Source organism: Wasmannia auropunctata, unplaced genomic scaffold (genome assembly GCF_000956235.1).
Source record: "Wasmannia auropunctata unplaced genomic scaffold, wasmannia.A_1.0 LD335514.1, whole genome shotgun sequence".
NCBI lineage: Eukaryota > Metazoa > Arthropoda > Insecta > Hymenoptera > Formicidae > Wasmannia > Wasmannia auropunctata.
The window spans coordinates 52,034-74,318 of record NW_012027376.1 but is presented as its reverse complement, the minus strand read 5'-3'; the positions used below and the strand labels follow the sequence as shown (position 1 = coordinate 74,318).

At 37.4% G+C, this 22,285-nt stretch overlaps 1 protein-coding gene across 5 annotated transcripts; it reads right to left on the bottom strand.

Moving 5' to 3' along the window:
- Positions 1–40: 40 nt before the first annotated feature.
- On the bottom strand, positions 41–22,113 carry LOC105456845 (glycerol-3-phosphate acyltransferase 1, mitochondrial). Of its 5 annotated transcripts, none has more exons than XM_011701177.1 (13): positions 21,677–22,113; positions 7,190–7,308; positions 6,437–6,615; positions 3,675–3,833; positions 3,190–3,584; positions 2,663–3,086; positions 2,404–2,569; positions 2,060–2,244; positions 1,795–1,984; positions 1,500–1,723; positions 1,309–1,419; positions 992–1,184; positions 41–647 (listed from the first exon to the last, which is right to left on the bottom strand). In XM_011701177.1, the coding sequence occupies exons 2-13, from the start codon at positions 7,296–7,298 to the stop codon at positions 460–462; spliced, it is 2,523 nt and encodes an 840-aa protein (XP_011699479.1). In that variant the 5' UTR covers positions 7,299–7,308; positions 21,677–22,113; the 3' UTR covers positions 41–459. The 5 variants fall into 5 exon arrangements, with proteins under 5 accessions (XP_011699479.1, XP_011699481.1, XP_011699477.1 ...); XM_011701179.1 differs by lacking the exon at positions 21,677–22,113 and adding an exon at positions 18,983–19,151; XM_011701175.1 differs by lacking the exon at positions 21,677–22,113 and adding an exon at positions 15,842–16,365.
- Between the last annotated feature and the right edge of the window lie 172 nt (positions 22,114–22,285).

Here is a 22,285-nt window from a genome sequence, read left to right as displayed (position 1 = left end):
CGCACAAAATTTTTATTAACAAGATAGACTATAAACACGGTTCTGTGGTACATAATATTGTCTATTTATTCGTAAAAATATTTTATGATACAACCAGCTTAAATCTATGTTCTTAATTTTGCATCTCTGTACAGTTCTACATCGTGAAACGTCTTAAGTATTTCATTGTGAATGCAAATCACACATACTTTTAGGAACACTCACAAGATATACTATATCGCAGCTTTCCTCGTTTAAAGAAACTATATACAAACTGTACGTATTTAAACATGCATTCTAGTACACATACTATAAATGTATTTATAGTATGTGTACTAGGCATATGTGCACTTAACATATGCCCAACAATGTTCGCGGAAAATATTGTCAAACATCCAGACAATATGTTCAATGAGATTTTATAAAAGATATAAAAAAATAGTGATTCTTTTTAACTGAAGTAGGAAGTATCACCACGTTTTAGTCCATGTTTCTGGCCCACTTGAAAGCTGCTACGGTATCGTACACATTTTTCGTTGCCGCATCCGTATCACAATCGTCTTTCAAGTAAAAAATTTTAACGTTCTCTTCCATGTGACACTCCAGGACGTTCCACTTTTCGAAAAGCCTAAAGGAGTTCTTAATCGGATCGACGCATAAACTCTCTCCTATTAAAGAAACGATATCATGTCAGTCTTTTTTTTTTTAAATTAAATGTTTCCAAATTGCATATATTATCTAATCTATAAGCAGTCTCGCGTGCAATGCAAAATTATAGTGTCAACAACATTTTTTGTGGCATAATTATACTCTCTCCTATTAAAGAAATGATATTATGTCAGTTTTTTTCTTTAATTAAATGTTTCCAAACTGCATATATTATCTAATCTATAAGCAGTCTCGCGTGCAATGCGAAATTATAGTGTCAAAAGTTTATGGCATAATTATATTTTATATTTGTCTATATATAATCGGAAGATCGTTGAGTTTACAACATTACATTGTAACTTACCGTAACTAACTACGCCTCCGTCTACTTTGGTTTTGATTTCGCTTAACACTTCTTGAACCAACTCTCGTTCGCTGAGCGACCGGTCGACCAACTTCCTCAAATTGAAGGCACTGCATGTGTACGTGTCGATTAACGGACGTAACATTGTATGTAGAAATTCCATGCGACTAGAATGCTCTGGCCTTAAGCTCAGCTGAAAATAATTAAGAACGTAACTCATAAGATTATTCTTAACATATGGAAATTATTCACATATACATGTAACAATTTGAAAATTGGTACAAGAACTATTAATAACAGCGAAAAAAGTAATTTACTTTATATTCAATTTTCTGGATTTCGCGTTCCCTCGAATACTCCTCGTCCGAGCTATCGTCAAAATTTTTCGCGTATCTTTTACTCCAAAGTTCATCCTCCAGATAAATTTCCTGTCAATCATTTTTTTTGTTATTATGATAACTCAGATAAGAAATTATTTAATTATCTATAAAAACAAAGAGAGATGTACCTCTTTCTGAGTGATAATGCCCTTGTGCGAAAGATTCTGTATCGTATCGATAACAACGTCACGCAATTCCTGGCAGGGTCTGCAGAAAATGAATTCATACCTAAGAATGTCGCACAACTTGAGCGCCCGCTCGAGCAGATTATTTTGGAACACTGTAATATTGTTCTCGGCGATTGCGATCGGATCGTTAAGCTGGGACTGCAATTCAGCATACAAAGCAGTTACTGAAAAACATAACAGGATTGCGTTACATAATCGTAATCGGCTCGCCGATCGCGCGTTTGGTGGATCTTACCTACTATACTGTCCATAACGTAGTACAGCAGCATGGTGTTGCTGTAGTACGACAGTTCGATCACATTCGGTAGAATAGACACGGGACGGATCGCTATAACAACATTCGATTTATAAGACTGATCGCCTTCAACAGCTTCGGTGATTTCCTGCCGCTGCTGCATCACCAAGCCCGGTCCTAAGATCTCCAGCTGTAAATTCAACGGTTAGTTTAATTTGTTCATCTTCGTACCCAGGCTCGTTTCCGCTGATCGTCGTCTACTAACCGCGTGTTTAATGACATCAACAGTCTCTCCACAAAAGGCTACGTTTTTGTCACTAAATTCCAACTCTTGTCTTATCGAGTCGAACGCTTCGACCAGTTTGTCCAACGTACAACCGTCTCTGAACTTATTTAACAACAAAAATGCAACAACATTGGTCGACATAATCGGCATAGATACGGACGAGTCTGCAAGCAATTAAGACGATATAATTCAGATTAATTTCGTGAGAAATTATAATAAGGATATCATTTTGCAATCAACAGAAATGTATCAATGTCAACAAGACATGTTTACTTCAAAAGATGCTACAGTCGACAAAGAGAGTAATAATCATCCTGACTCACCATACACAACGTGCCGGGCGATGCTGTCCACTAATTGACGTTGTTCCTCCACAATTACGTCTGTACCGTAAAGAGACGAATTCGACATAGTATATTTTAAAGATCGTTCCGACGGATTTCTTAGAGCCAATTTAGCTTGTTGAGCTTGGAACGCCTTTACCATTTCCTGTTGAAAATCATCTCTCCACATTAACAAGTCTTAACGTCATCGATGCGAATTAATTTTATTTGAGAAGAATCAGCTCTCTTTCTCGCTTACCCTGAGGGAAAACGGTTGACAGAAATCGATTTTGACGATGCCGTAATGGCCCATTAACGTCGACCACATGGCTTTGATCGTCGACGTGAAAGTCTCCATCTTCTTTGGCTGCCCCAATTGTTCCCTAACGAAATTTCCGTCCACCAGTCGTTCGTAATTGATCGCGATTGGTATCAGAAACGCGTCCTCAATGGTACCGTCCATGTACGCGTCGATGATGACGCTTAGGATACCGCTCTTCGGCATGCAAGGCTTGCCAGTTCTCGTGCGGCCGCCTTCCACGAAGAACTCCAAGTTATGCCCGGCACGGAGACTTTCCATAATGTACGTTTGAAGCGTCGCGCGATAGAGAAGATCCTTGCGTCCTACCACCGGGTCGATACGGCGTTTGATAAAGAAAGCGCCCAGACCACTCAGGAGCCAACTGCCAACCGATATTGAAAACGTATTTTGAAAATTGTTCTCGTTAGATGTCAGAACAAGATTCTAAGACTTAAGATGAGACTTATGTTAGATTGCAGACTTACCCGAAAAACGGGATCTTCAAATTGTCCCCTGCCGCGATCAACGGATTCCTTATGTTGTTCACAATCATGAGGAAACTGATCATTACGTAGTCCAAGTGGCTGCGGTGGAGGGGCAGCAGCACGAGTGGCAAACCGGCGTCGTCCGCCTGCTTCAGCAGCTCCATTTGTGAGGGCACCGTCACGGCGGATTGTATGAAGCATGGCAAAAATTTGTACACCAGCCACGCGACTATCTTGAGGAGAGTGTCGCTGCATCTGCTCTCCATTTCCAGCAATATGCTCCTAGCTCTGGCTTTCGCCTTCGCGAGCGCCTTCTCCTCGCTGCAACCCTCATTATTGGCTGCCTCCCATGCGGTTAGCTTGATAGCGTCTTTCAATTTTTCATCGTTCAGGACCTATCAGAATATCGAGAGGGCGAGCTTAACAACGGTGGAGATTCATCTAGTCCAAAAAATTCAATAATAGTTCGTGGGAGCGAAACTAACCGTTTCCGTGACCATCGGATAGTCATATCTCTTGAAGCTTAATACGCAAGACACATAGTTGAATACTTTCGAGAAAAGTGTAGAGCCTGGTTTTATCAGAAGTATATTCACACCGAATGGCTGCTGCTGCTGCTTGAGTACGGATTTTACCAACGTATCCTGGAACAAAGGTCAGAGGTAAAATGAGAAATATTCTTTCGTTAAAAATTTCGTAAAGAGAGCGTAGAAACATCAAAAGAATACATCAGAATACATAAAAAATATATAAGAAGTATATATAACACGTATGAAGTATACTAGAAGCAGCTTGAGAATCTAAATTTTTCCAAGAAGATAAGATATATAAAAGTGTTTCGAAATTATTGAACGTGTTTTTAGTTTATTTTTCTTCAGCTTATTTTTCTGACGAAGAATCTAAAGACATACTGTATAAGCGTTATGAAATTAATTATGTTATATAATATTTTTACACTCCACATAATTAACTCACATTCTTTGGATAGCCGCGAACGATAACAATGCGCCACCATCGTGATAAGAACCCACGTGGTTCGTCGCACATGTCTCTTATCATCAGAATATCGAATACATGCTTATCATTATATATTACGTGTACAAATTGTATATTATTATTATTAGATGATGACGATTAGCTTGATAATACAAACGATCGTTATCTGCAATAAATGTACAGATGAATCGACATTTTTTCATCGCACTAATTTTGTGTTATTTTTTTTTTTTTTTCAAAGATACAATTTCTGTTTTCTAGTTCTAATGTTTCTTGACGTTGTTTCTGAAACTTGCTGTCGATTTGTCAGGAAAATTGCAAAAGTTATTTAAATTGTTTTACACAATAAGTCACAAACGTGGCTCATTAAACGTAGCTCGAAATATACGCGAGTGAACGGATCTCCCTCCCTTCCACCGCCGAAATCCACTTTGGACAGGATTTTTCCTCTTGAAGATCAAGTGTTTCAGCACGAAGTTCACATTTACGCACGCGTCGATGCGTGCGTGCCTGCGTGCTAATTGTTCTTATCCGGAGAGGGTCAAGTGACGAAAGACGACCGAAGCTTCGTTACGTAATTAAACACGTGTCAGAGGACGTGTCCTCTAATTAGACAATGTGCGGCCGTAACAGCTGTATTCCTACGCGCGTCACGAGACCACCGATTCACACTTGATCATATCTAGGCTAGATTTCGATTTATCGAAAGGAGAATTCTATATACAGAATGCCGTTGGTCAGCCGTCCCATTGTACCGTTGTACACACGAATAAATCGCACACATATACACACACGTACGTTTCGCGCAAATTAAATGATCGCATTAGGAGAAATTTCGTCGCAGGACCGGTCGGATCTTTAAAGGCGAGTGGATCTTAAGCGACTTATTTGCGTCGTCGTCGTCGTGTCGCACGTCGTGTGCTCTCCCACACCGTTACGATCTCTCTCGTATCGCGTACCAAAATAGATCACAATCGTAGGTGTGAAGGTGCGAAACGCCTTGCAGGCGCTCTCCGCTCCTCAGGCGGGACTAGCGATTAATGCGGATTATTGTAGAAAATGGGATAATGATTTATCGCGAGGGAAGATGCGTTTATCCGCGATTCCGCGTGGCTGAAAGACTGAAAAGCGCCCGGTCGAACGATTGAATGTATTTTTAGTGGATGACCTATGTGTTGTCCGACGGTATAGGAACCTTTCTCGTAATCTGCGACGCCGATTAAAGTTCTCGCGACTATTTCTCTTACGTCAACTTTGTAATTGAGATGATAAGACTATCGCGACGTGCATCGTTTTCGTGAATCAAAATGTAATGATTCTCGCGTATACAGAGTACTATCATTACTTTGGATCCCAAACAACATTCTAACATAAAATAAGTTAATCTAGCACATCGGAATATAGACTAAATTCTGATTAAATAAACGTAATGTATCTAACTGGTCTCGCAAACTAAAATACCTTTTACTTTATTTAAACAAAAAATCTCTCCACATTTAAAATAAAGTAAAAAATCTTGTATATTTTAAGCGTCATAAAAATTAAAAAAGAAGTCAGTTTCATTGAGACGCTCTCGGCCAGGGAATTATTTATATTATTTATAAGTTTCACAAATAAGCAAAAAATAAATCTATAAATTATCTGTCTGTAATAAACATAATAAACGTAACAAATGTTGACATGCAATATTTTTTCATTGTACCAAACACAATTTTGCAGAAGCAAATTTTCTTTTAATTTCAAAGATACGGTTTTTCAAATCTGTTTTTTAACTCTAATTGGTTTTTTTAGCGTTGTAATCAAGTTGTCAGGATAATTACAATAAGAATTGCAAGCGTTATCTTATATTCAAAGTTATCTAAATTGTTCTGCATAATGAGTCATAAGTCTTCTTTTCAGCGACTTCGTTAATAAAATACAATCGATATAGCTTACACAATTAGTGTAGGATCTCCGTACATGTCGCACCTGCGCTGCCGGCCCGTTAACTTTATCGACGAACAATAGACCGAAAACGGCAATCAAAGTCGGAGCAACGAGGTCACCGGTATTTAACGAGAAGTTCGGTAAATTAAACGGGTTAGCCGGCCGTTATAAGCAGCTGCAATACAATGGGCCCCCATGCGCGCCCACGCGCGAGATCGCGCGACTCGGGCTAGATTGGTGGTGAACACGCGAGGCATGGCTCGCCCGGCAAACGCCGAGGACGACGCGATCGTGGACGGTGGCGGACCCGGCGGCAAAAACTCACCCTGGAAGCGGGCGTGCATGTGTTGCAGCAGTAATGCAGGATCGAGGACTTCTGCCTGATCGCGGGCGTCAGCGGCTCGGTCTCCTTGATGCTGTACAACGAGCTCTCGCGCACCTTACGCGACGTCTCCCGGTCCTGGATCCTCCGCCGATGGAACTGCAGCCCGGCACGCCGAAGACCTGCAATTGTATACGATTTAACGAGTCGTCGTCGGAAGCGCATCTCGTCGCGCGCGGGAACGTCCGAAGAGATTTCTCATTGTCTACGCGAAAAGCGACGAAAGACTTCACGCGCGTTTTCGCACTTTCGTACTTCTAGAACGAGAGATGTGGCATATCCATTTTAAAGTAAAAGAATTGACACAAAGATTAAGTCAAATCGAAGTGAAAATATGAATTAAGTGAAAAGTCGATAGCTGAGTCTGTCATATAAATCACTAATAAGTAGACTACAAAAGTTCGGTTCGATGCCGATTCGAAAAGACGGAAAGTAAATAATAATTACGTTTCTGAATCCGTTAAACGTACGGTAGTTACGGTGTTCACGGTTCGAAACGTTGCGTTAATTGTTATGAGTATCTCCCATTTTGCGCAATCGGGACACGCATTCCGTGCTCGCAGAAACACGCGCCGCGAGAGAGTAGTCAAGAGTCGCGCGCCAATGATATAGCTGGCGATTGATAGTAATTGTATATTCCCGCGGCACACGCATCTTACGTAAGAATAGCTTCGGAATGAGAGAAAAGACAATTACCGTCCAGCGAAAATCGAGTGGTCGGCGGTTCCGCATTTCGCGTCACTTCCGTCCTGGTTTCCCACTTGGCGTACACCTCCTGTAGACGCGTCGACAATACGTCTACCATTTTATTGGGTCTGCAATATTAATTACAATTAGTACGATGAAATAAAAATTAGGAGGGAAGGAGAATTGAAAAAGAGAGGAAATTGCTTAACAAAACGAAAGGAATATGTGAATGGGAAGAAAACTATAGAGACTATCGATGAAGCCTGTCGTTGACGGTCAAATAATGACAGACGACAAAGAAACGAAAGTTAAAGATAAAATTTTTTTTCCTTGACTATGAATATTTTTTCCCTTTTAACACGTGCGTTTGAGAAAAACGGTATAGTCGAACAAAATATTAGGCGAGAAGTAAAATTAAAAAAACCTCAACTTTCATTAAGAAAAAAGGAAATTATATATGTATAATGTAGGGAAAATAGAGATTCCTGATAAAGCCTCGTTGAAGGTAAGTGTTGAGTTACGAACGAACGATGAAAGTACAATTATTTCCATGAGACGACACGACGCACTGTGCCAACGCATTAATGAGGGAAACGGATACACTCCGTCGCGATGCAGCGATTAATTTGATGAGCAGAGAGACACGCGCGATCTCTGTCGAGACTGCGAGACTGCGAATCATTTGATTCGCCGCTGAAAAGTGGATCTACGGTCGATTGATTCGAGTTTCGTGATACGCACGACGGACTCGGGCGATCGTTGCTCATCCGCTGCGTTACACGACCCCAAAAATCGAGAAAGGGGGAAAAGCTGTCGCGTAAATTCATTATGAAAGCAGATTGTAAAGCACAAGACGGATCTTCGAGTCTTGCCTCGATTTGAAACAAAAACGGTATGGAATGTAAACGATGCCTCTCGACCCTCCTTTCTCTCTCTCCCCAGATGTTTCTACGGTCGAAGGAAAAGATGCTATTCGTCCCTTAATGCACATCGAGAGTTGTAAGCGATTGCGAAGTTTTGAGAGAATTTTAAAACAAGTAACGATTTCCTGGCGCTTTTCATAATATAACAATTCCTCTTCGAGAGGCTAAAATATTTTTAAATAATAATTTAATAATTTCAACTTCCTCTTCGAGCGAACAAATAACAAATTTTGGCAGCTTTAAAATTCTAATTAAACATTTATTAAAACACTGATTTCAAAACTTGTAATCGTTTCATTCATAGATGCCGACAAATAAACAAATAGAAAAGAGAATCACGTATTTTTAATCGATGTAACAACTTTGATGACGAGGCGATACATCTTGCATAATGAATTTCCACTTGCGGCTCACGCGACTTCGGTGCCCTTTCACCCGTTTGTTTCTTTTTTTCAACACACAGTACAGCGTATTTACAAACGATTAAACTATTATACTTCTTCCCATTTATCGCTTTTAACTACCGCCCGTGGTATTTAAGCGCACGTTCAGCCGTCGTAAGCAGAAATAATGCAAAACATTCTGAGCAATGAATTCTTTTCTCGATATTTTTTTTGCGTACAGTGGCATCGCGTAATTCTCGGCGTATGCATCGTGCGCAGCAATCGCCACGGACTGTACTTCATAGCGACGGTTCAGAGGCGAAAGATTGCCAAGAGTTACCGTCGATTAGGCTCGTACGATCCCGACAATGGCGTAGTAAGTCTAGGGTTACACGAGAAACATTTTCTCCCTCGACTGGGAAAAAATGCAGCGAGTATCACCGAGGAATTCGTGTATGAAGGGAAAAATATAACACTGAAAATGAAGTAAATTATTAACTCATAAATGTTATAATTGACGTAAGATATTTTGTTCTGAAATTTATTTATTTAAATGTCCAATTTTCTCGTGGCAATTTCTTTTCTCTGTCTTAGCACTTTTGACAAAATCAAGCCAGTTTTACAATTTTCACGCAAACCCTTCTCTTTTGTCATTTAATTAAGTGCTAAAGATCAATAACTAATTTTCATCATTATTGTTTTAAATTATATTATTTATATGATTTATTAATACTTGGTTTTATTTTTAAATTATATTGTTGTAATTTATTAATATCTTGTTTTATTTTTATTTTTTGCTCCTATACAGATATTCCGTCGTTGAACATTTGACATCTTTTGTCCAGAGATATCAGCGAATGAAATCAGATTTCAAAATCTTAAGACATTTTGCATACAATGATAGTAACTATACATGCATATCGAAATTCGAACTCAATTAAATTATGGCACAGCTTCAGCTCTGCTTTATATCAATGCAATTTCTCTTTTCAGATATTACAAAAAAAAAAGAAATAAAATATTCCTAAAATACAAGTGAATATCCAAAACGGAATACGGGTTTAGACATTCGCCTCGAAAAAATACAGTCCGATAACATGACGGTTTTCACTTTCCTGTTATTCTATATCTTACAGATAAAGGGAAGCTGGAAAAAACGAAGACCGACACTTCTTCTCTTTTTGCCTCCGATCTCCGGAATACTCCGTGACGGAAGCGTGATAACACCGACTCACGCGTGAACGTAATATTATAATAATTGCACGTTCAGCAAATGACCTTTTGAATTAATCATGCAGTCTCGTTTATATATTAGTTAATTTGCAACTTCTGGCATTAGATTAAATTTGAAAAAAGGTAAAGAAAAAACCGGTGGCGCGGCGTGCAAAGTATCCCCCGATAACTCTCAAGATACATGCGTTACACATCGTACATGCAGTGAAACGTCGCGCGACGTTTGAAGCCCGCGCGTGGTAATCGCGACTTCTCTGACATTGTGGAAGATAAAGGAAAGCGGGTTGCTGCGAAATGTAAATAAAAGAGCTCCTCGCGTGATGCATGACGAAATATGGCATTTTCGTGTCGGCCGTTCGTATTCGTAACGGCCAGCGGATGATTGCGCAATGGCGAGATACATTAATGAAATGACACGCGCGCGCGTTAGTATCAATGAACAACTTTTAATGGAAAGAGGTCTACAAACTGGAAATTTTAATCCTGAAACACGTTCAAATTTCGCTTGTTTGTTTCTATATTCAAAGAGGAATGATAGGATTATTTCATCAGGATTATCAATAATGTAAAGAGTAACACAGCACAATCGGACAAAACTTGTAGAGTTTTAAACAATTTTCTAAAAGAGCGGAACGATAGACAGGATTATTTCATCAGGATTATCAATAATGCAAAGCGTAACATAGTACAGATTTTAGAGTTTTAAATAATGTTCTAAGTTGTAACTTTAAGTGGTTTTTTTAAAGATATTTTAAGAACAATTTGTTTAAGAAAAACAAAGAATTGTTCTTTAGTGATCAAATTCACGTTCGTAATTCATATCTGAATACGCAAAATTATATAAAATGATGCAAAAAAGATGCTAGATAAAAAAAATTAATTTTTTTTAAAGGGTGAGCAAAGGTCAAGTACACAAAGATATGAAAAAATTAAAATTTAAGAGATATAAGTTTATATAAGAGATATGAGATATAGGATTTAAGAGATATGAGAGATGTAAAAGAGTTACAAGCAGATTTCATTCTTCTAATTTATTTATTAATTCCAAATGGAATTTTTTAATTGAATCTACATACGTAATTGCACAAACTAATGATATATAAACTATTTGCAACCGGTCTTGCGTGCTTCTGCATGCAAGAGCTCGAGTTTATGTTAAAGTCGGCTAATTTAGTTCCAAATCTGGGAAAAAAAATCGCGAGATCAATCAATCACATATAGAATCTTTGATCATACGATCTCTCTTACGCGGATGCAATATCGCGTATTGATTACATAAACGAGGATTAGATGTTGCTCTCTACTATGTCAGAAAAGAGTGCATCCGTTATCTCGCGTTCGCCACTGCGTGAAATCTCAGCTGATCTGTGTGCGCGCCTAAGTATGTGATACGTGGGTACGCATTGCGCACTGTCGCATTAGACATTTAAAAAATCGTCTCTGCAGAAACGATCCGGTTATGTTTGCAGCTCTGTACCGCAGAATGGTTAAATACAATGGTTTCCAAGGTTATTAAGGTTATTTGCAAAGCAAAATATGCAATTGCCATAAGTGATTATCTCTTTACGTTCCTTTTACATAAAAAAGTAATGAATATTATTAAGATGTTATCAAAGTAAATTAGAATTCGCTCGGAACAAAAATTAATTCAAAGCTAAGTTTTTAAAAATTATAAGCATATGAATTATGATCAGGTCAAAAGTGATTTCATTTTAATTTCCAAAAAATACAATTTAATGATCAAACGTCCTTTAATAAGTTTATATTAATTAATTAATTAATTAGTTTATTTCAGAGAAACTTAAAAAATCTAAGTCGATTATCACAAGTGAAAAAAATGATTTCAGAAAAAATCTAAGAGATAGACTCTTTAGAATCAATTATAACATCGAGATGCTGAACAACAACAAAGATGAACATTGCACCATGGCGATGATATTGATGATCGTGCGGATGACCGATAATAGACCGTTCACGTCATTGATACATCAGAGGACATCGGCCGTGTTTACATACGTTAAAAATAGAGAAGTAAAAGAAACAAGAATCTGGAACCGGTTAACAACAATTGTCAAAGTCCATATTGATAAGTCGATCACGCGGGTAACGCGCGCGAGAAACCACTCGGCACCAGAAAAAGGGGGGTCCCGGGGAAACGAAGAGCGGAAGAGAACAATGACAATCAAGAAGTAATTCAAGAAAGATGGAGATTACCGCTGGACTCTGAAATGGACATTCAACGGCTCTTGAACATCGAACGGAAACGATAAAAGCGAGAAAGCGCCTACGAGAGGACAAAGGATTAGCTACTTGTACGCCGCATCCTTCAGTGCTCGGCAATTCAAAAGAATCTTATATTAAGAAAAGCTTAGATATTAAAAAAAGAATCTTTTAAATATCTTTAAGCTTTTTTTAATACAAAATTCTTTTTTTAAATATCTAACAATAAGATTCTCTTTTATATATATATATATATATATATATATATATATAAAATTTTATACAGATATTAAGTAAGAAAGACTTATAAAATAAATCTCAAGAGATTACATTTAACTTACAAGAGGAAGGCCAGGTCAGTGTATCACGGATCCTGCAGATCCCAATTTTTTTGATAAAATTAGAGATAAAATAAAGATATAATGTCCGAGCGTTTGATCCAATAGGCCTTAGTTTTCGAGTAAGAATTTTCGAAAAAAAAATTTTTTAATAATAATATTCAATATTTAATAAAAAGCGATATATTTCTTTCATTCAACATTGGTTATAACAATGCTTGGGAAAAAATACAAATTTTTATGTAAAAAAGTCGTACATTATAATATCAATAATAAAAAATAAAATTTTTTTAATGCGTTTTTATTTTTTTCATTTTTTATTACTGATATTATAATGTACGACTTTTTTACATTTGTAAAATTTTTGTACAAAATTTGTATTTTTTTCCAAGCATTATTATAACCGATGTTCAATAAAAGAAATATTTATTTCTTTTTATTATTAAATATTGAATATTATTTAAAAATTTATTTTTTGAAAATTCTTACTCGAAAACTAAGGCCCATTGGATAAAACGCTTGGACACTATATTATTATTTTGCCTCTAGTTTCACAAAAAAAATGAGATCAGGATCCGTGATTTACTGACCTGGCCTTCCCCTTGTTAGTTCACGCGATTTCCCTTTTTTTATTTAAAAAATGCAGCAAGTAATATGCGAACGTCAGGAATTTTGAAAGGCTAATGGAACCACCTCGTTTCTCAGCCTCTTCGCGTATTTTCGCGTGAATCGATTGTAATAGTTATTCGTAACCAAAAAAACAAACATGCTAAATGTATTAGCAAACAATGTAAACTGTCCTTTTGTGTTCCGACGCGGGACATTTATCTGAGCGTGGATCACGCTCGTCACAGCTCATTGTTGTTATTTTGCTAATTCCCTCGACGTCAAGCTCTATGAACTTATTTCCATCGTGGCGGGTCAGGTTATCGACATCGAAACTTCTGTATTGTTAACAAAACTAAATTACGCGCATTATTTCACCGGCCTATATAATTCAGTGATTAATCGAGCGATAATCGCAATGGAAATTACCCATTCGCAACAAACAATGAACGCAACGCTGAACAATCTCTTGGCGTACGTTAATAACAAAATTTAAAATGATGCTACTGAAATTTATAGATAAACAAAGGATTTACATTTTCCCGCGTAGTTTTAAAACACAACTGCTTACTCTTTTTCATTGGAACTTAACAATTCCTAGATTACAACGACGATCGAATATAGTCATTGAGAAAAATCTGCCTGAAATTCGTCAGAAATTTCGTAACTGAACGAAATATTATATATATACTGTAATAAATAATTGTAATAACTGGATTCATATCTAAATAACAGTGTAATAATTATTTTTGTTAATTCATTTAATAGTATATTATCCGAAATATATATATTCATATATATTTAACATGAACGTCAAATGTGTATAGCAATCGCGTTGCACGCGCCGCCATGGGAAAATTACCGTCGCCCTAGCTATGTATCAGCACAGGAATCATGCTCGACAAGATGCGGCACGCAAATAATGAGGAGCAAGGTCGCGGCGAAATTGTGTGCACAACAGCACACTTTTGCGCATAGACGTGTATTTTGGCGCAATGTGAGCACCAGGTGGAAAATCACGTGCTTTCTCGCGAAGCTATCGAATCTTCTCCTGTAACAGTAAATAAATCGACGAAGCAACGCTTCCACAAATATCTTCCTCGAATAACCATCAACAATGTGTCCGCAAGTGCACACGCACTCATCAATAGATCTCTATTCAGATTTCACAATCAGATTAGCATTTGAATAATTAGAGCGACTCTATACAAGGATGTTTTTTCTACAAGACTCTGTTTAAGCAAGTTATTAACAGAAAGTAAAACACAATGACTAAAGTTCTCTCGACAGAGAGATTACAAAATGATGTATTTTTGGAAAATATATTTAGGAAAAAATCATCCAATAACTATGAATATAAAAATGTTTCTATATTTGTTGCGGTGTTGACATATCTATAGGTCCATTCTTTTTAGCTGAACTTTTTGCGTCATTTATTTTTCCTCTTTTACTCTCCAAAAAAACAGATTTTATATTATGCATAAAAATTTCGCTGTATAATATATTATTATAAATATTTTATAAAGAAGCAATATATGCAAGATTGATTTTATTTCATTAATGTTATTTGTGTAGAGACAAGAATATTTTAACTCTCATTATCAAACATAAAAATATGGCAAATAAGAAATGATAAAAAATGATCGAAAAATATGACCTCATCGATAGTATATATTTTCACAATTTTCAAGTTATTATTTCAGATATTATGAGCGCTGCACAACAAATAACATCTCTGTAACATATTCCGAAGTGATAATAAATATTTTATCGAATCGATCATCAAGATAGGATGACGTCGTTCAAGAAAATTATGAGATATTAATGTATTTCCAATAATGAAGTAAACAATCCTATCGTGCGAACGCTACTAAAACAAAGCGATTAATATGATAAAATGATTACGCAAATATTGGACTAAAAATAATCAGATTAAAACAGGTAAAGTGCATGGTTACACCAATTTATCATGCATAGGAAATCGCGATTATTTTATCATACATAAATAAATTGTAAACAAGAAGAAAACTAATAAGGATGACATAACGTGACATATAACCAAATTTACGTCATGTTCTTCCAATTGTAAATATCTAATGGAGTCCCAATTGAGAGAAAAAGATTGTTCTAATGTTGAAAGTTGTCAATAATAAAAATTACCAAGTTTTGGCAAGTTAAGTTACAGATAGGAAAAAATATAGTTTAATGTTGCAAACGTAGCTCCATTTTTCTGTTTCTATTTGAGAGTCAATGAAAAAACGACCACAAGGTGAAGGGAAAGTGGATTTAAATTCTTTGTTACTTCGTAAGATCATGACTTCAATACTAAAGTTACTATTACATTCCGAACATTTTATATATAAAACGCAATAGTAAATCTAGTATTGATAGTATATGCATGAAAATATCAAATATCACGAGATCACGATCAAATATCACGAAAACATAAACTCTGCGACGATTATAGGAAGCATAAAAAATAAAACGTATCATCGAATTATTTAATATTAAAACACAAAGACATGTTTTCATCGTAAAAAATAATCATAAATACAATTTTCGATCAAACTAGACAGTGCCTTTTCTTTCCCACAAACCCATTTACACCATTTACATTGAGGCCCGATAGTTTATACGCTAAATACGGCTGTTTGAACCTCAATTCATGGTAACTTTCTTTGCAAAAAATTAGAAATCAGACAGTCACATTCACAATCAAATATCACACATGAATACGGGTAATTTTCCATTAATTTATGCATTTGATGATTTGATCCTTTTATACTCAACTAATAATCGATTTTATAAAATGCAACACGTGGTATCGACAATTCTTTCTCTATAAAATACTTGGATATTACTTATAAAGTTATTTTATAAAATCATTCGCGGTTTAAAGTAAGTATCATCTAAGTGACTGGTAAGAATCATTATCCCTAATCTACAGGATTGATTTACCTGAGATTAAAGAAGTAGCAGAGTACTCCGCAGAAGAGGAAGATTTCGATGATGCCGTCCATCCTCGCTTTCAAAAAGAGACCCGGTTTAAAAAAAAAAAAACACAAAAAGTAACTGTTCTACGCGCACTATACGTCTGTCAATCGATCAGATGCTGCTCGCCACTGCTCGTTTCCCACGATCGGATCGGTGATCAACAACGTCGCGGGATCGTTGGCTCCATCAATCGCGTGGCCCGTGAGATCCATGGATCGGGAACGGGGATCGCTCTTGCGAGAGAGCGGTGTGCCAGGATCCGGGCCGGTGGGTTTCGCGGTAATCCCGAATTCCCGGCGGCGGCGGCGATTAGATACCGTACGATGATCGCGCGTACCGAAGAGTCCAGCCCGGTCGATCCGGTGTCGTCGACTATCGTCGACTTTCTACCGCAACACGTTAAGTAACCACCGGCGAAGTACCGAACCGAACCGAGCCACTCCGTGCCGCCCCGGCCGCCACCACCGCCACCGAGGACGGTTCACTGACTCACTGACTTCGCCGCGCGCGACGACGATGGTGTACCGATGCGCCGGCATCGGTGATGCATACATGCGTGCATGTGCGTGCGTGCAGCATTCGAATGCGTTCTTTTTTTTTTTTCAAGGTACGTTCGCCAAGGGGAGCGAAGCGCGTGACCTTCTGGATCACGCGAGACGGACGGGAGGAGGAGGCCGTGAGCGAGGGCCGCGCACAAGAGTCCTCCGGATCGCGGAGGACGGGGACTCACCGTCAGTCGGTCTGAACGCGGCGCGGACAGATCAGCTTATTAGCTGTGGAATGTCCGGAGCAAATTGCAGCGCGACCGACGATCCTTCTAACCGAAGAGGCACGTGGATAAGAAAAAATAAATTAAAAGAATTTATTCGCACGCCTGCGTAATTCTCGAATAAAAATTATGTTAAGAGTGCATATTTATTCGGCTAGCCACTGAAACTTATGTGTTACGGCATTAAAATACAATTTTATGTAATAATTATAGCTACGGTTGTCGCGAGATTTGCAAAGCGTATATAAATCGTCCAAAAACTCCAAAAGAATAATAAACATATTCGCGACTATAGCGTTGGTCACTCAAAAAAGAGTAAAATCCCAAGACTGAATTAAAATCCAAAGAAGTAAATCAGAAGATGAGGATTATCAACGATTATTATAACGAGTAGCATCTTTTCTATACACATATGTAGATTCTAAAGTCACACGTGCTACCTTTTTTATATAATTTATTAAATGACCTTCGTCACACACATGTCAATCTTTTTACGATAGTTTTATGACAAGATAAAAAAACATGACGAATTTCAACGAACGAATACTTTAAGATACATGAAAAATTGAATCATTCTCTGTTCAGGAGCAACCTGAATACAAATTGTCGCCCAGCAATAAGAATTGTCATCGCGCGGTGAAAAAAAATGTGAAGAATCATTCCTTAACGTTTTATTGAGGCAACAGCTCAGTGCAATCGTTTTTAGAAGTTGTGAAATGCGAACGCATTATAGTATAACACATTCAAGTGCATTCAGATCAATAGAAAAAAAAAACGACGTTTATTTGTACATTTAGGTGACTTTAGATAATTTTAATTAACATATACTTGACGGTCTAAGTTCTCTACAAAATTTACACACTGAACAGCGCAACATAATACTCTTCCCGTTAAATGTCTCATTGGAAAACTTGTTTCAATTTTGTTCGCAATATCGCGTATCCAATCACTAATACGATTTTTATTTTATTCTGTTCTTCGATTTGTTAAGAAATATCTATTAAATTAAAATCAAGTTGAGTATTTGTCCCTCTCTTTCCTCTATGTACATTCGCGTTTGCAACTTCTAAGTTCGTGCGCTTGTATTATTGTTCCCGTATATTTGCCGCAGTGTTTCATCTCGATATTTCGCTCATTCGAATCAGTTTCGAATGAGATAACTGCAGAAGATAAACGTGCTCCTCGACCCGTGAGACTTTCTCTGTTTCGCCGGGTTCGACGATCCGAAAGGCGATTCTCAGGAAAAACCCACGACTTTCATTCGTGATTAATTAAAAAAAACAATTAAATGAAAATCCAGATCAAATTAGAGTCACGCACTCGTGCGGCGCGATTGTGGAAATTCTGAATGGAAAGCGCATTGTCGACAAAAGTTTGAACTCTGCACTGAGAAAAATGTTTTGATTGTACTAATAAGACATATACATAAAAGAATATATTTTGGTGCGACCGAGCAAAATTTTTAGTTATCGTGATACGACTCGACATTTTAAAACTAGAAAGTTTGGCTGACTTTACCATAAGAATTTGATTAATGTTTTCCAGTTGGATCTCTAAAATTTCTAGTTAAAAAAAACGTCCAAATAGAATTCTGGTTAACGTTAACCGCAGCGCATTCTAACAGTTATATATCGTTATATATCGTTAATAAGAAATTCTTTATATATTTAACAGGAAGGAATTTATCATACACATCTGATAAGTCCTACAAGAATTCTGATTCATTTATTTTTGAACAGACATATTAGTTAAATTTACCAAATTTCCAGTTAACGCAAATCAAATTTTTTTTTCCTGTGTGGTGATTGTCGATAGTAAGATCAACGAGGTGAGCACCAGAATAGCGATATTTTGACATAGATTCAGATTGTATGCAAATTGAGGAATCGATTACCAAATTTTCTCTGGGGGTCAAAGAAAAGGAAGCGAAAAGTTTTTTCCATGTATTAACGAGACCGTGATATCGCGCATAATTTTTTCTTTAAATCTTTAAATTTCTACTAAAATAAGAGGTGTGAGATTCTTTGGATCACCAAAGGCCGATCTTAAACCTTGTGAAGCCTGACAAAATCTTCGAACGATCCGAATTGCGTTCAATCAACGATTACAACGGTCAAGAGTGTTCAATTAATTCACTTGTTCAATTAATTCCTTTAACATGTACGATAATTAATAGTGTTTAAGGATGGACGTGGCGCGGTACCGCTCGTCTCGACGCGAGCGCATGCCGGAGCGGATGGACCGCGACTGCATCCGACCGCGTTCGCGCACTGGTGTGCAACCAACGACCGAGAAAAAGATCGACGGTGCCCTTATAATTTGAGATCAGTTTTTACCGTTCTACGCGATTCCCCGGAGTTTCAGAATCATGAAAACGAGAACTTGCAGTCCCAAGCCACGACGCGTACACCTGTCTCGCACCACAGAGGAGCTTCGTCGGGATCTCCGAAAAATAAAGTGGAGACGAAGACGAATCACGTTTCACGCACTTAATCACGACAGAATCGCGTTACTCGGACGCGACCAATGGGATTGCACCAGTGCTCCAGCGGTTGTGGCAGAAGCGTGCTTTTAATATTGCCGCTGCTCTCGATGATACACGTAGTACGTACTGCTAAACAACCGCGTGTTATGATTAACGGAGAGAATGCGCGCGAGAATGCGTAGATAGATAGAAGCGTTGACACGCCATTGCAAGAGTTACCTAAGTCTTTACCGAATTATATATATATAAAAAAAGAGAAAATATAGATCGCCATTTAACGTATATATGAAAAAAGGACAGGTGTCTTTTTTTTCATATAGGATATTTTGCACTATTTTAAGCGATTTTCCTATGTATAATTCTTACGTACAAATAACGAAATGTATGTCCAAAAATAGATTCCCTTCCCCTCAGCAGCGGAGCAACTTTCCAAGAGCGTCAAGTGATTCTTCTCAAAGATATTGCACAACTTAATGTTTCTCTAATAAAATCGTCATAGACGAATATCGATTTATTACCGCTCTATTAAATTAAATTAGCACGAGGCATGTATACGTATAGTATATATACGATCGGGGTCTATTTTCGTTTCGTCGATTGTACGCGCAAGGACGCCGCTGTTCAGCTCTATTTAGAAAACGCTGAATGATGGATCCGACATACCGCGGTCTGTTCCGCGCCGCGCGAGCCGTGAATTAATCCCATTGAAAGCCATTAGGCGTTTTATAATGGTCCTCATTGTACGTCAATTTAGAGAACGTGCATTAAAATCCCCGCGGACCGGTCCAGGAAGGTACGGCCATATCTGTCATTTGTCTATTATCTTCATACGAAATCGTCGATTTTATCGCTAATGTCGCGTAATGTTGAGCAAGAATCGTTTACTTTTTGGAAAATTCTGAGAAGGTACACAAGACGCATCTATTATGTCCTCGAGACACCGCACGTGCTATTCGAAACAACTTTTTTTTCGTCGTGTTTTTATCGATATAAAATCATAATCACTCGATGATTTTTCGTGACACACAAAAGCATTAATATGATAATATAGTAATAACGTGAGAGGATACATATAAGAATTCTTATAAATAATTATTTGTATTATTTTGCAATGAAACGTAATAAAGAAAAAGTTGCGATTATAAAGAATAATCATACAAATGGATGCTAATGTTATTTCTTTGATGAAATTATATTTCTGTTGAAAAAATTTCCAACATGTTTCAAACATTCTTGCATACAAAAGAAAAAATACAAATTCGATCGTCCTTAATAAAGTGGCAAAAATAATGAGATGTATATTGATTAAGATAAAATATTAAAATATGAATTATGAAATTAAAAAAGACTCGCATATAAGTAGTTGTATAAATTGTCTTTTTATGATCTGCTTAAATTAAATTTTTGTATTATTCCGCAAAATAGTTTTTGAGAAAAATTTTATGAACATTTTTAAGTGAAGCAAATCATAAAAAAGATGAATTATGAACAATTACAAAACGCAAGTTTTTTTATCTCATCATCTCTCATCATCTCATATTATTTTAATTGATATACACCTCATTTTTCTTGCCATCTTATTAAGGACGATCGAACTTATATCTTCTTTTTCATACACTATGCAAGAACATGAAAATTTTTCAATAGAAACAATTCCACTAAAGAAACAACATTTTACATTTTTATATGATCTTTCTTTATAATCGCATGGGTGCGTGACAACTTTTTGTCACGTTTCGTTCATGATATAATATTTTAATATTTATTATACTATTGTTATTTTTAACATATTATTTTTTTCTTTCTGTGTAAAATATATGTCGGAATTTTTCTCAATTTTCATTTGTCGAATCTAATTTCACTCGAATTTAAGTACAAACAGATAAACAGAAATTTAATTAATTCGAATAAGTGCAGAGAAAGAGATGCAAAAGTATAACAGAAAAATGCAAAAATATTTTAAAATATTCACGTATTTGCTAATTGATTGCAAGAGATAATGTTTATTAAAAATAAATTTTCAGTAATTTTTTTTAACTTAACTCTGTATTAATTTATATTTCTAATTTGTTTAAACATATTTTGGCAATCAATTTTTACTTTTAATATAAAAAAAACACGAATTGCATGCACAGAATGAATTTTTACGGTAATTAATTATTAAATCCATATGCGCTGCTTTTCGGTCAATAGAGAATATAAATCGCATGTTTCGGTAAATTATGATGATTGAGTCCTTTTCAAATCCACGCTTTCCTTCAAAGGAGCAAGCACATATTTTTTCTTCCAATGGCCAGATGTAATTTCTCTCGTAAAGCGAACGCGAGGCGCTACCGCGTCGCCTGATCTTTCCGGATTGAATCTTGTGTCACCACGCGTATGAAACAAGATATTTGCGGTTACGCAGACAGAGAGCCTGCAGGAGTCACGCCGGAAGAGCGTTTCAGGGGTTGCTCGGTGAAAAGACGCAATCAACATAACCTCTCGCGACACGCGGTTAAACGAGCAAAACGGCGGTGGGCAAACGGCGTTAACGGTAACTCACTTCTACGAATGCTCGAACAGGATTCTCTCTCTCTTTCTCTCTCGTGATTCAGCTCTTCGCCAATGTGTACTCTGGAATCCTCGTGCGTCGTGCCATCAGCCGTCCGCTGAGCCTGGGTCGCGCAGGACATCGCTCGCACGCGTGATTCGCGTAGATTTGTGGGAGACGTGGGGCACTACCAACTTACACGCGTCAACGCCGTCAACGGCGTCAACGCTCCGAATTCGAAGTGGTGACAACGGTATGCGTTTATGCGAATTCGAGTCGAACGGAATCGCAAATCCGCAAGTCTCCGCTATTCTTCCGCGAGTCGATCCGATCCGGACAAGGAAAGGACTGAGCGCATGTATCGCGTCAATATTCCGTCAATAAAAAACTGCACTTGTATTCACGTTTTCGTTCCGTCGAAGGCCCATAAAATGCCGTGCGTTTTTAAATTGTGTGACGCCATTTGTTTTGTTACTCGAAAGTGGGAGTTTTGGCTACCGTCGGTAAAGTCGGTTAGCAACTTTGCTGATCGTCGATGTATTATCGGCGTGACATTATCGACAAGAATTTTTGCTCGAAGACTGCAGCGATAAGTGTTCGATCAGCTGACAGGCGGCATTT